At 49.8% G+C, this 14,934-nt stretch overlaps 1 protein-coding gene across 1 annotated transcript in view; it reads left to right on the top strand.

Moving 5' to 3' along the window:
* The window catches only part of CLPB (ClpB family mitochondrial disaggregase), a 141,851-nt gene extending 140,886 nt beyond the window's left edge, over nucleotides 1-965 (top strand). The window contains exon 16 of the mRNA XM_077830570.1: nucleotides 52-965. Within this exon, the coding sequence (XP_077686696.1) occupies nucleotides 52-303 (252 nt within the window). The 3' untranslated portion in view covers nucleotides 304-965. The remainder of the gene's footprint in view (nucleotides 1-51) is intronic.
* The last annotated feature ends 13,969 nt before the right edge of the window (nucleotides 966-14,934 follow it).

The following is a 14,934-nucleotide window of genomic DNA, read 5'->3' as shown; positions in this document are numbered from 1 at the left end:
GATCTAAGAGGGCAGAAGATTTGCTAATGGCGGGTGTTTTTCTTCCCACAGGTAGAGCGTCGTGTTGTGAACCAATTAGCTGCCGCCTATGAACAGGACCTTCTACCAAGAGGCTGCACCTTGCGAATCACGGTGGACGATTCGGACAAACAGCTGCTGAAAACCAAAGACAGCTCCTCCCCTGAGGAGGAGGAGAGGAAGGCCCCGACGCTGCGGCTGGAGATAGTTGAGAAGGACAGCAAAAGTCGAAAACTGGACATCCAGGCTCCCCTGAACCCTGATGAAATCTCCTTTATGTTATAGCCATAAAGAACACCTCACACACCACGCTCAGCCAAAGCAGCCCGTGGCGGCATGTTTCCAGTTGTACTGGTCATCAATAAAATAACCACGAGACATGGAATTTGCAAAATGGCCCATCAGTGAGTAAGGACAATGGTGGTGGATCCCAGCCCCTGGAACTGGAGGGAGGGGTTCTGGAAGGTGACTCTCTCTTTTTGTTATTGACTCTCCTTGGCAGGAGAGACCGTAGGCTAACTCTCCTGTGTCTGCACTGAGTCAGGGTCAGACACCTCTATCGCAGGCTGGAACCCTAGCCACTGTCCCAGTGACACACCATACTGCCATTCGGTTTACCTGAAGGATGTGGAAAGGGGGTGGCTATATTGAAGTGTGGAAACTCTTCAAGTCAGAGGAAGCACATAGGGGTTTTCAAAGTGGAAGTAAAGGCGCATTCCAAGTCAGACCAGCTGTAGCGAGTCTGGCTCCAGTAAGAATTTCTGGAGAGAACAGGGGTTTATGCAGAGCTAACCGCAGAATGTGCGGGGGTGGCTTTGCAGCTGAGAGGAGCCATGTCAGATACTTAGCTGTGTGACGGCTTGGTTTTCACAGTCACCGTGTGCCCCCCAACCCCATGGGCTTCAGATGCATCCTTTAATTTATTTCAATAAAATTCAAAATCTTCATATGGTGTTCTACTTCCTAGCAAGGGTGGAGGGATTGGGATTGGTAGGAAGGAAATGGGGATTTCCCCTCCCTTATGAACAGGAGCAAGTGGTGTAATGGTGGACTACAGTAACTTACCTGTCTGTGAAACCCCTCCATTGCCGGCTCACAAATAGGAACCATGAATAATAGAGACGAGTTTCCGTCTTTCAGTCTTGGCCTGGTGAGATCATGGTATAAACCCAATCACTGAATGCTGATGCTGTTCCTCACGCTTCCGTCTCTCTGCTGCTGGCTAGATGGTCTCTGCTCTGCAGGTCCGCTTTCTGGCAAATATTAAATATTTCAGAGTTAACCTAAACTTCTTAGCTGTCTGCGATGTCAGAGCTCAGAGCAAAGTTCCCCAGGCCAGACGAATTGAAAGATGCATTGTCTGTTTTAAGTAAAAATTGGATTTGTTCCCTGAGCGATTGTAAGGTCCTCCCTCTGCAGAAGGCTTAACCCGTTAGAGATGTCGCCATTCCTGCACTAAGTGAAACATTTGTGTGCCGGATGCCCTTCCCTGCAAACCTAAAGACTCTCACTTCTGTGCATTCAGATCAACGCAGTCATTTTGTTTGGTTTGGTGTCTGTAGCATGAGCCCCACTGAACACATCACGAGTACTTACTCCTGGCTTCAGAGAAGGAAAACAGTCATGTGTGCTCAAAGATCCTGTTGCACTTTTTGCAAGAATTGAGGGTTAGCTGCAGGATCCAGTAGGATACAGAGTTCTTCAGTATCTCTCCTAAAACCAGCTGCTGTTATAATCTGGCTGCATTTCAGTGGTGGGTGAATGACCCCTTCCTGGTATTTCCAGTCTGTAAAACTCTTTGGGATCCTACCAGGTGAAAGATGCTGTGTAATGGTAGGTCATTATTATGAATATAAAATGAAAGTAAAGCTGAAGAAAAGCCCTTCAGATAAATGACTTGGGGCCCAAATCTCGTAGATTTAAACAGGAGTCTTGGGCACATAAGGAATAACAGACCAGATGTCACAAATAGACACAGATACCACTGGGACGGGTGCCGTATAAGAATCTGAATAGAGAAGGGTGGTCCAGTGGTTAAGGCCTGGGACTTGGGAATGCTGAATGTAATTCCCTGCTCTGCCACAGAACTCTTGAGTGACCTTGGGCGAGTTCCTTAATCTCTCTGTGCCTCAGTTTCCCATCTGTAGTTCCCCACTTCCTTTCCTCCGAGGGGTGTTGCGAGGATACATACAAAGCTCCTGGGTAATGGAGGCCACATACATACCTGAAGTAAAATAGATCTGGGCCTTAAAAAGCTGAAGTTAAAACAAGCCAAAACGTCAGTATATCCAGTGCTAAGAGATGCTGCAGCCATGGGGTGCAAGATAGGCAGAAGGCAGCACCAAATAATGCGGTTTAAGCTTAGGTTGATTTTAAAAGTGCAGCTGAATCAGAATTCAGGGTAGGCCCAGCACTATAGGAAACCAGCCAAATCACTTGGGTAACTTAGGGAGAGAGTCTGTAATCAACGTATCAGCAGGTGTGTTGTCAGCAGGACACAAGCAGTAATTTTTCTGCCCTACTCCCACCCTGACTAGGCCTCAGCTGGAGTACTGTGTCCAGTTCTGGGCACCACATTTCAGGAAAGAGGTGGAAGAACGGAAGAAAGGCCAGAGAAGAGCAACAAAAATGATTCAAGGTCTAGAAAGCATGATCTATGAGGGATGATTGAAAAAACTGGGTTTGTTTAGTCTGGAGAAGAGAAGACTGAGGGGGTGGGGGAACACTGGACATGATAACAGTTTTCAAGTACCTAAAAATTTGTTACAAGGAGAAGGGAGAAAAAGTGTTCTACTTAACCTCTGAGGCTAGGACAAGAAGCAATGGGCTTAAATTGCAGCAAGGATGGTTTAGATTGGACATTAGGAAAAACTTCCTAACTGTCAGGATGGTTAAGCACTGGAATAAATTGCCTAGGGAGGTTGTGGAATCTCTGTCACTGGAGGTTTTTAAGAGCAGGTTGGACAAACACCTGTCAGGGATGGTCTAGATCAGGGGTTCTCAAACTGGGGGTCGTGACCCCTCAGGGGATCATGAGGTTATTACCTAGGGAGTCACGAGGCTGTCAGCCTCCACCCCAAACACTGCTTTGCCTCCAGCTTTTATAATGGTGTTAAATATGTAAAAAAGTGTTTTTAATTTATTAGGGGGGGTCAAACTCAGAGACTTGTTATGTGAAAGGGGTCACCAGTACAAAAGTTTGAGAACCACTGGTCTAGCTAATACTTAGTCCTGCCATGAGTGCCGGGGACTGGACTAGTTGATTTTAGAGGTCCCTTCCAGTCCTACGATTCTATGATTCTATAATGTAGCTATAAAGCTGGAGGGTCTCCGTACAAGATGGGTACTGTATGATGGGACAACGGGACGTGAGAAGGAGCTAGTTACAGTAGCAGAGTCTGTAGGAGCCCATGCTCTGAACCGAGGACCCCTGCAGTGTACCAATAACTGGAGCTGTGTGAAATGTTTGCAGTGAGCCAAAACCAGTTCGGATGTGGCTGATGTAAAGATTCATCGCAAGCTTGAATCTCGGGGCCTGATCTAGTTGTACACCAGTGTGACTCCACTGACTTCAGGTCAGGGCTCAGCACCTCTGAAAACCAGGCCCACAGTGTGTCAAGCTGGGCACCCAAAATTAGTGGATGCTTTAGAGATTTTGGACTCTGTGACTCGTCCAGGGTCATACAGGGTATGTCTACACTGCCCACAGCAGCGAGCCTCCCAGCCTGGGCCAACACTCAGTTTAGCGGGGCCCATGCTCGCGTTTGAACCATAGCTGTATAGACAGCACTTTGAACTCGCGGCTGGGGCTGAAGCTCGGGCTCTGCAGCCCAAGGAGGGGGATGTTTTTCAGAGCCCCAGCCCAAGCTGGGGCTTCAAAGCTCTGTCTACGTGGCTGTTTGTAGAGCTCAAGCCCCAAGAGTCCCAAGTCAGTCAGCCCCCACGGGGAGGCTTGCTGCTGCGGGCTCTGCAGCCGGACCCACAGGGAGCCAGCAGGAGAACCAAGGATAAAACCCCCGAGTGCTGTCAGCCTTTCCTGGTGAATGGAAATAGCCAAAGGGTACCGCTTGAGGACTCAGCAGCCAGGGGCTTTATTCCGGGCTCTGCCACAGGTTTTCCCTGTGACCTTGACCAGGGAACAGTAACCTGCTCGCCCCGGAGTTCCCCCGTCTGTAAAAGAGTGCTTCCCTGCCTCATGGAGGGCTACGAGGGTTAATCCCTTAATGCTTGTGAGAGCCCCAGACACCCCACTGATGGGGGCTTTAGGAATAGCTGCTTATGAACAGTGTCTACCAGTCCTGGCCGCAGAACAACAGGAGGAAGGAGTCTTCTGAAACGAAGCTTTACCACTTCCAGAAGCCACCAGTGTTAGGTCTGACTAGGACATTTGGGCCGCACGACTCACACTGGGGCTTCACGCTTGCTGTTGATTTGACATGGCAAGCGAGGTGAGGTGACTTTCCCCAGGTCAGCGGCAGAGGTGGGAATAGACAGCAGACCTTCCAACTCCTAGTCTTATGCCCTTACCCGCAAGACCTTGCTGCCTCGTCTAGATCCACTTCCTGGGCCCTAGTTTCTCTCTAGGTTCTTATATAGCCCCTATGGCCATACTGCAGGAGAGAGGCAGGTTCCCAGCAGCAGGCTGGGGTGGGGGAAGAGAGCCTTCTATTCCAAATCATCCTGGTGAGAATATTGAGCTCTTTGAAAGCGAGGTTCTTTGCAGGGGCATCCCGCAGCAGCTGTGAAAAGTGGGTCTGGGAGCGACTGTCACATATCACTGTGCTGAAGCTGATAGATCAGACCAATGGGCCAGAATCACTCGTGGTGAATGCACATTATTCTCTTCGGGAGACACGTTATCCTCGAATAATAGAGTCCTGGAACTGGGGGTGGGGACGACCTGCTATTCCTTGAACAGTGACCCTCCTGGTGTTAGGCTGCCCTAAGGCTGGTGTAAGGTAATGGGGATCAGACTTGGTGGGATGGCATGGGGTACCTGACAGCAGAATTTGGCCCTTAAATGTTTTTGAAGGTGACTTGCAAAGGAAAATCACATTGGGACTGTGCCCTTTCTTGCTTTTTTCTGATAGATAAAGGAAAGATTGCAAAGATCTTGGAGTTTTGCTGGTTCCCCCTCACCTTAAAAAGACCCCCAATTGCTAATATTAGAAAGTCAAGTCTCATCTGTGCTGGAAGACTGCATAGATGGCTGGAGAAGTGGGAGTTTGCAATGGTCGAGGTGCCACGGAAACGGAGCCTAATGAGAGAGGGGCTTGGATTTGATTTGGGTTTTGTTACTTCTATTTCTGCTTCTCTTAACACCTGTTTAAACACTTGGAAGCAGAGTTCTCTTTTGTGAAGGATCCCTTCTGCTGGGGTTTGAGAAAGCACCCGCTCCACATCTGAGTCCTCCAACGGCGCCTCCAACAGAAACTGAGAAGACAAGACTTGACATTTCTAAGCTACAACAGGGGGTGGTGGGGGAAATACATTCTTGGGGGAGCCTTCTTTATTCATCACAAAGCCACAGACAAATCTATTTCCCCCTTTGCAAATCACCTTTCGGTGCTGTCCATAAATCTATCCATGGGGGCTTGCTTTACGAAGGTCTCCCCCTATCAGCTCGTGCTCGCGTCCTGTTTCAAACCATAACCAAGGGCTCCCATGAGTTGGGATTTTTGGTTTATCTTACCCCTGAGCTTTGCAGGGCCTGTCTGTGGCGGGGGAGTACTCCCAGGCTATCTGCAGCTGAGGCTAACTGCCTCATGCCACCCGCAACGTTGGGCATGTCAGCTGGGGCTAAATAAGAAAAGACACTAGTTACAGAAATGTGAAAAATGTGTCCCAAGGGGCTGGAATGAAAAGGAAGGGAACCACTGTTTGGCTGCTCACATTCCTGGTGAGCTGGGCCATACATATGTATCCCTGGGGTGTGCTGCGAGAGAGCCATTACCATTGTAAAAGGGAAAACCCAGCTAGCCCTCCCACTTAGTCGGACCAGACCTCCCACTCCCCAACAAAGACAGGAATATCGGCCACCAAGCACCATGCAGGTTAGGGGGGTTATCCTTTTACTCGCTGTTTTGTATCTGTGATTGTAATTAAGTGCGTGTGTGTGTCTGTGATCATAATTAGATGTGTGTGTGTGTGTATCTGATACTGAGACAAGGTGGGCCAGCTTCTGTTGGCGAGAGAGACAAGCTTTCTTCACAAAATTCTGCGTAAGCTCGAAAGCTGGTCTCTCTCACCAACAGAAGCTGGTCCAATAAAAGGATACCATCTCCTCCACCTTGGCTCTCTAATACCCTGGGGCCAGCCTGGCTATACCACCACTGCATGGATCTAGCACTGCAATTTTCAAACCTCAGTGCCTAAAGTTAGGCTCCTAAATCTACATTTAAGCTCTAAACATCAGTGGCCTAAACATCAGATGCGTTGAAGCCAATAAATGCTGAACATCAGACCCTGTATTTAGTGGCCTAAATAACGATTTAGGAGCCTCCTCAGTGTGAAAATCATGTATATATGTGTGCGTGTAGGTAGATGCTTATAAAAATGCACTATCCCAGGCAGAAAATCTACTTACCTGCCAGGTTTCAGAGCAGCAGCCGTGTTAGTCTGTATTCGCAAAAAGAAAAGGAGTACTTGTGGCACCTTAGAGACTAACCAATTTATTTGAGCATAAGCTTTCATGAGCTACAGCTCACTTCATCGGATGCATACTGTGGGGGGAGAGAAAACCTTTTGTAGTGATAAACACCCATTTTTTCATGGTCTGTGTGTATAAAGACATCTTCTGTATTTTCCACTGTATGCATGCGATGAAGTGAGCTGTAGCTCACGAAAGCTTATGCTCAAATAAATTGGTTAGTCTCTAAGGTGCCACAAGTCCTCCTTTTCTTTTTACTTACCTGCCATTTATCACTATCAGAATGAAAAAACTACACTATTTTAATCACCTATGTTAATGCTTGCCCTAAGCAAGCGCAGTGGAGTAAGAGTGACGGACCCTATCTACGTGTTACTGCACTGGAAGGAGTCTGAGTAACTGCACAGCTCGGAGGGCACGTGACCTGTTAGAATGATCCAGAGTCAGTAGCAAGGAGGCCAGCTGGAGAGCGGAGCGCTGGATGTTAGGCCGGGTCTGTGAGTGGGTGGCTGCAGTCTACATTCACATACCCTTGCTAGACTGTAGGAGTGTCATAGAATCATAGAAGAATCATAGAAGATCAGGGTTGGAAGGGACCTCCGGAGGTCATCTTGTCCAACCCCCTGCGCAAAGCAGGGCCAATGCCATAGCTGCATCAAGCAGGGCCTGTCCACAGAACAGTCTGGATTTGCTTCCTCTGTCTCTCTCGGACGTTCCAGAGTAAACACAATCTCTCTCCAGCACTGTTTCCCTTCTACCTACTAAAGGTTGATGATTTAACTGCGGGGCCAGATTTGTAAACCGGTCTCCTAATTTTGGGTGGCCCGATGTGGGAGATTTGATCACTTGGGATTGGCAAGACCGTTGTGCGCGCTTTAGAGACAGTCTGCCAGCAGAAGATGAAAACAGAAGATGTACGTCGACCTGAGCTGCAGTCACACCTCCCAGCTGCAGCATAGACATACCCTTAGTGGGGCTCCGTGCCTCAGTTTCCCCACCCGTAAAGTGGGGACCATGATACTGACCCACCTCCCAGGCATCACTGATGTTTGTAAAATGACCTTCAGATGGCTGGCACCATAGCAGGGCCGGGTATTAGCAGCACCAGCAGGATGCAGCTTGTTATGGCAACATAAGGAGGTGTCTAATGCCAGCTCCACCAGTGAAGGTCGTTGTGGAGACTCAGCACTCAGGGTGTGTCTCCACTGCACTCAGAGGTGTGATTGCAGCCCGTGTAGACAGATCTGAGCTGGCTTTGATCTCAGGGTGTCCAAGCCCACCCATCCCACTGGCTAATGACCGGGCTGGCAAGCCCACGCCGGAGTCCCTGCTGCCGCAGCTTCGCTGCTGTTGGGACCTGAGTGAGCTAGATCAAAGCGAGCAGCCCCCGCGGCAATCCCACTCCCACTGCAGTGTAGACATAACTCAGAGCACAAGGCGAGAAGGGGTTTGCTCCACGCCTGTGAGCAGAGACAGACAGGGATTGAATGGAACAATGGGGCCTTTTTTAAACAGACAAACCAACTTTCTGTCATGAAAAAAATGCCTTTTTCTTGTGTGTGTGTGTGAAAATTGTTGGTTTTCCAATTTGGGGATGAAATTTCTATTGCAATTTTCTCACATAAAAGTTTCCCATTTCCCATTCACCTCTTGTCGTTCGTGGTTCACAACATGAGAAATCCCAACTTTTTAAAAAAATGTTGAGGTAATTTTTCTTTTAAAAATCCCACTCACCTGACCCCAACCCCCCACGTCTAAAACCAGGCCTTACTTTGAAACTAGAAACCACTAAACACAAACGCCAACAATTTGCATGACCATTTGTGAAAATGGAAAATGAATTCAGCTCTTTTTTAGTTCTTTGCATTTTTTGCCTGGCTGGAGCAGCAAAGCACCACACGGTTCCGCCCAGTGAAAAGACATGAGCCTGGGGACTGAGGTCAGCGATGGGATGGTAGATTTGATAGCAATTAAGGGTAGCAGAGACCATTGTGATCATCTAGTCGGACCTCCTGCACAGCCCTGGCTGGAGAACTCCACTCAGTTACCTCTGTGCTGAGCCCAGTGACTTGGGTTTGACTAAAGTCCAGCCCACAGGAGCCTGACCTATTGTGAGCCACAGTCAGAGAACATGAGGGACTGAGGTGCGCCCATTGCCCAATGCCCCTGTGATGTCAGGGACTGGGTCAGGTCAGCCATGCCCAGATGACCCCAGCAGGCAACGCACGCCCCATGCTGCAGAGGAAGGCAAACTGCCCCCCCACACTCCAAATCTGGTGACTAGTTAGACCCTGTGCATGTGAGCTCACCAGCCAGCCATCTCTACCACAGAAAATTCTCTGTACCATCCTACAGCACTCGTTCACCCCATCTCATGTCCTGTCTCCAGTTGTGGCTGACCCCTAATGCTTAACGGGAAGGTGGCGGGGGGAGAAAAAACAACCAACCAACATGCAGCCAGAATACATCTGGCCAACTGTGCATGGGAAGCGTGGGATGAAGTCCTTCCTGACCCCTGCAGGTGACACACTGAAGCCCTGAAGCATGAGATTGGATTTATAGTCTTTGTCTTAATGTCAAGTGTTATGAGCGTGTTGAGAGCAATGAAGAGTTTCCTAATTTCCATAGCCCATGAAGGGAAGGAATGAACAGGTGTAGCTGTGATGAGGGCCCTTAAGCTGTAAAGATAGGCAGGGCTGGAAAGGACCTCGCAAGGTCACCAAATCCAGCCCCCTCTGCTGAGGCAGGATCAAGTAAACCTAGACCAGCCCTGACAGGGCTTTGTCCAGCCTGGTCTTAAAAACCTCCAGTGAGGGGATTCCACAACGTCCCTTGGAAGCCTGTTCCAGGCTTAACTCCCCTGAGAGTTAGAAAGTTTTTCCTAATGTATTACCTACAGTTCCCTTGCTGCAGATTAAACTGATTAATTCTTGTCCTACTTTCGGTGGACACATAATACAAGAATGGCCATATTGGGTCAGACACAGTGGTCCATTTAGCCCAGCATCCTGGATTCCAACAGTGGCCAATACCAGGTGCTTCAGAGGGAATGAACAGAACAGGGCAACTAAGGAGTGATCCGTCCCGTGTTGTCAAGTTCCAGCTTCTGGCAGTCAGAGGTTTAAGGACACCCAGAGCATGGGGTTGCGTCTCTGACCATCTTCAACTAATAGCTATTGATGGACCTATCCTTGATGAACTAATCTAGTTCTTTTTTGAACCCAGTTATACTTTTGGCCTTCACAACATCGACTAGCAATGAGTTCCACAGGTCAACTGTGCATTGTGTGATGAAGTACTTCCCTCTGTTTGTTTTAAACCTGCTGCCTGTTAATTTCATTGGATGACCCCTGGTTCTTGTGTTACGAGAAGGGGTAAATAACACTTCCTGATTCACTTTCTCCACATCACACATGATTCCATAGATCTCGATCATATCGCCCCTTAGTTGTCTCTTCTCCAAGCTGAACAGTCCCAGCCATCTGGTTCCATTTTGGTTTAGTGGAGCCCATCCTTCCTGTATCTGCTCCCCCTTTCCCAAAAGGGTCCCCAGTTCCTAACAAACCTTAACGCCTCCTTCCTACACCATCGTCTCATCCACGCGTTGAGACCCTGCAATTCTGCCTGACTGTCTCTGTGGATAGAACTGGGAGCATTTCAAAGAATGGTACCATGGAGGTCCAGGACTTCAATCGCTTACCTAGCAGCCTAAATGTGGCCCCCAGGACCTCTCTCCTATCCTTCCCTATGTCATTGGTACCTGCATGTACCACAACCACCGGCTCCTCCCCAGCACTGCACATAAGTCTGTCTAAATGTCTTGAGAGATCCACAACCTTTGCATCCGGCAGGCAATTCACCATGCGGTTCTCCTGGTCATCGCAAACCCCGCTCTCTATGTTTCTAATGATCGAATCCCCCATTACTGTTATCTGTCACTTCCTAACAACAGGGGTATCCTCCTCTGGAGGGGTGTCCCCAGTTGCAGAGGATACAGTGACATCATCTGGAAGGAGGGTCCCAACTCTGGCATCATTTCCCTCTGCTGCAGTTGGATGTTTTCCTTCCCCAAGACTTTCATCCTCCTCAACAGCACAGAGGCTGTCAGACCGGGGGTGGGACCATCCTACTGTGTCCCAGAAAGTCTCATCTCCGTAGCGCTCTGTCTCCCTCAGCTCCTCCAGCTCAGCCACTCTGGTCTCCAGAGCCCGTACGTGGTCCCTGGGAGTCAGGAGCTGCTTGTCTCGAATGCACACATACGCCCCCTGCCCGTAGGGTAGGTATCATACGTGCTGCCTTGGGTGCAATACACTGGATAGCCCCCACCCTGCTGCTGCATTTCTGCTGGCAGTCTCTTTTTACTCCTGCAGGGTTTTTGTTCATTTGTTCTTTTTTGGGGTGGGGTGGGGGAATCGACCGCCATGCTCTTTAATACTGCCCTTAACAGATGTGAAGACTGTTCTCAGATCCCCTCCCCACTCAATCTTCTTTTCTTAATATTAAACATTCCCAGGGTTTTTAACCTTTCCACACAGCTCAGGGTTTCTCATCTTTGATCATTTTTGTTGCTCGCCTCTGGACTCTCTCCAGTTTGTTCCCATCTTTCCTAAAGTGTTATACCCAGAACTGGACACAGTTCTCCAGCTGAGGCCTCACCAGTGTGGAGTAGGAGCAGGACATTGACCTCCTGTGTCTTACATATGACACTCCTGTTGACACATCCCAGAATATTAACTTTTTTTGCAGCTGCATCTCACTGACGACTCGTACTCAATTTGTGACCCACTCTACCCCCAGATCCTTTTCCACAACACTACTGCCTAGCCAGTGATTCCCCATTGTGTAGTTATGCATTTGATTTTTCCTTCCTAACGTGGTACTTTGCATTTGTCTTTATTGAATTTCATCTGGTTGATTTCAAATGCTTCAGGTGCTTTTGAATTCAAACCCTGTCCTCCAAAGGGCTGGCAACCCCTCCCAGCTTGGTGTCACCTGAAAATTTTATAAACTCTCCACTCCATTATCCCAGTCATTAATGAAAATATGGACAAGTACCAGACCCAGGACAGACCCTTGCAGGACCCCACTAAATACGTCCCCCTAGTTGAGCAGAAAATCATTGATAACTACTCCTTAAGTACGGTCTTTCCAACAGTTATGCACCCACTTTTTAATAATTTAATCTAGACTACATTTCCCTGCGTTGGTTATGAGAAAGCCATGTGGGACTGTGTCAAAAGCCTTGCTAAAATCATGATATATCCTGTCTACTGCTTCCCCCCATTCCCACGAGGCCGGTCATTCTGTCAAAGAAGGAAATTAAGCTGGTTTGGTATGATTTGTTCTTGACAAGTCCATGGTGGCTTCCTTATCACCCTATTACCCTCTAGGTGCTTACACACTGATTGTTTAATAATTTGTTCCAGTGTCTTTCACAGTACCGATGTTAGGCCGACTGGTCTACAATCCTCTGGGTCCTCTTTATCCCCCTTTTAAAGACAGGTACTAGGTTTGCCCTTCTCCACTCCTCTGGAGCCTCACCCGCCCTCCAGGAGTTCTCAAAGATAATTGCTAATGATTCCGAGACTGCTGCAGCTGGTTGCTTATGAACCCTAGGACGACTCATCAGGCCCTTCCAACCTGAACACATCTAACTTATCTGCCTATTCTTTAGCCTGTTCTTTCCCTAATTAGGCTTGGGTACCTTCCCCCGGTTGTTAACATGAATTGTGTTACGTATCTGGTCACAATTTATCTTTTTAGTGAAGACCTAAGATGAATACCTCCGCCTTCTTGACGTCATGGTATTAGCTCACCTTCCCCACTGAGTAGAGGACCTGCGGAGGTCCAGAGGATAGTGCCAAGATACCACGATCATGGGTGGTTTCAAAATACTTGCTCCCCATCTTCCCCCCTGATGCACCGTAAATGAGAAGCTCATTGGCTTGAACTAACACAGGGGAGCTCAAGCCACCCAAATGCATGATGTAGGGGGACAGCCCCAGGCCTTCAGAGAGACCACTGGGGGATTTCTCCTTTCTACAGGAGCCCTTGTGGGGGGAGGGAAGGCCTCCAGACTGTCCGAGCATGGAGGCATTGGCAGAGCCGGAGCATGCGGGTGCCTTCTCTCCTTTGCCTAAGTTCCGGCTGGTGGGGAAGATGGAGGCTGCATTAGCCTTCGAATGTTACTTACGCACAGTGCTGGCCACACGGGGCCCACCAGGACACCTGTGGGGAGCAGGACAGGCAATTAAAGAGAAAGAGTGAAAGGCTCAATGAGGGCGGGGAGAAATTTTTTTATGCCCGAGAATATTTCGGAGGCGCCGCACAAGGGAAGATAAATATACGGAGTCCGGAAGGGCCCCAGCCCAAGGGCGAGGATGCTATCACATACCTTCAGCATGGGAGGTATCAGTGAGGGAATAATTGGCCCAAATTAAAGGAGGAAAAGATCAGGCAGAGACATTAGCAAAAAGCAAGTGTCAGAGACTGGGAAGTGGGTGGTCATGCCTAATGGTTAGAGCAGGAGCCGGTAGCCAGGAATAGGAGCCCAGGGTCAGAGCCTAAGTGCAGGTACCAAGGGTCAGAGCCAAGTACCTGGCATAAGGCAAGGCAGGAGCAGGGCTGGAATAAGGCAGGAGCTATGAGCAAATGCTTTGATCAGCCACTCAGCTGCTGCTGGGTTCAAGAGCCAGTCCGCGCTGCTGACCCGTCCAACCAGTCAGGCGGGGGAGCCAATCAGGCAGCCCACTACAAGCCAGCTGCGCTCATCGGGTTGCTCAGAGATTGGCCCCGCTGCTAGCTCAGATCGAGGCCGCGACACAGGCTGCAGCAAGGGCCAGCCACCCGAGGACGTACCTAGGATCTCTGACCGGATTGTCCTGCCCGCGCCACCGTCCATCCCGCTGCGGCCATGCTGCTGAGCTCGTCTGTCTGACCTGGGAATTACACTTCCCAGCGGCAGTGAAGACCTGCCCTTACGGTCACAGTGCAAGTGGTGGCAGAGCTGGGGAGAGAATCCATGTCTCTGCTTGAACCACAAGGCCCTTGTCCTTCACAAGACGCCCAGCTGGTGAATTACATTGAGGCAGTGTACGAAACCTCCCAGATACCATGGGCTTCTGTTTGTGGGCACGTGTCCCATCCCGTCCCCCACCCCCCACCCCGCTAGGGGTGTTCTGCAAGCAGCGGGTGGGCAGGCTGGGTGTACCGACAGATTGCCAGGAGCCCACATGCCATCAGCCTAGGACAAGGGGTCAGGTTCCCAGGTATCTGCCCTCCATTTCCGCCCCCCATGCCAGAGGCTGATCGCTGGTGGAGCGAGAGAGAGATGTTATTCACCTTTCTAGTTCTCCCGCTAAGCAGATCATAGGACCCCTGCTTGGATAATCTCTTCCCCCAGTGAGAGGAACACGGACACTCCAGCCTCGTGCATGTGGTTTCTTCCAAGCAAAGGGCCTGATTTCTCATGTGGCTCACTAGCCCGTCGCTTGCCCGTGGGCTGGATCGATGTGGGGCACGTTGCACCAGTGAGTCGGATAGGCCCAGCACGGTCACAGGCCAATCTCACGAAGCAGGAGGGGCTGCCTCTCTGTGGCTGGAGGACCCGGCTCTTGGACACTGAGGTTCCTTCTGCCTGCGTTCCTGGTGGTTCAGCTGGAAGCTGGAGCCCCTGGCTTTGTCGCTAACCCACCGTCCCTAGCGCTCGCCCTGAGTGACAGGATCGCAGCTCCCACACACTGCGGTTTGGAAAGGTCAGCTGCTGCTTTTCTCCCTTCTCCCTGTTTCCACACTACAGGCCTGTATTTCCCCTCAACGGTAAGGATGCCATCAGCCACGCATTCATGAGAGACTCTGTAGAACCGCAAGAAACTGGTGCATGACCCTACAATAACCAGAGTGCATAGCGGTTCTGAGGGGCCCTATGCTAACAAACGTGTGTGCACAGCCCTTGTGAGTGACCCTACAATAACAAACCAGTGCGTACAACCCAGCACTCCGCACCCTACAGTAACACCACAGCCAGCCCAGCCCTCAAAACCCTGCAATAACAAATCAAGATACACCTAGCAGCACTGACCACCTTACGGTAACAAACCAGAGCCCAGCCTTGCAGCCAGGAGAGACCTGCTTTTATAACAGTTATGTACATCCCAATGCTGGTGACTGGCAGGCCACAGTGACCCTACAATAACAGGCAGGCCAGAGTGACCCTACAGTAACACAGCTCTGCGTACCAGACCCTGGACCCGGATAACCCTGCCACA

Source organism: Eretmochelys imbricata, chromosome 1, assembly GCF_965152235.1.
Source record: "Eretmochelys imbricata isolate rEreImb1 chromosome 1, rEreImb1.hap1, whole genome shotgun sequence".
NCBI lineage: Eukaryota > Metazoa > Chordata > Testudines > Cheloniidae > Eretmochelys > Eretmochelys imbricata.
Note: the sequence above shows the minus strand (reverse complement) of the source record. Positions and strands in the feature narration are given on the sequence as shown.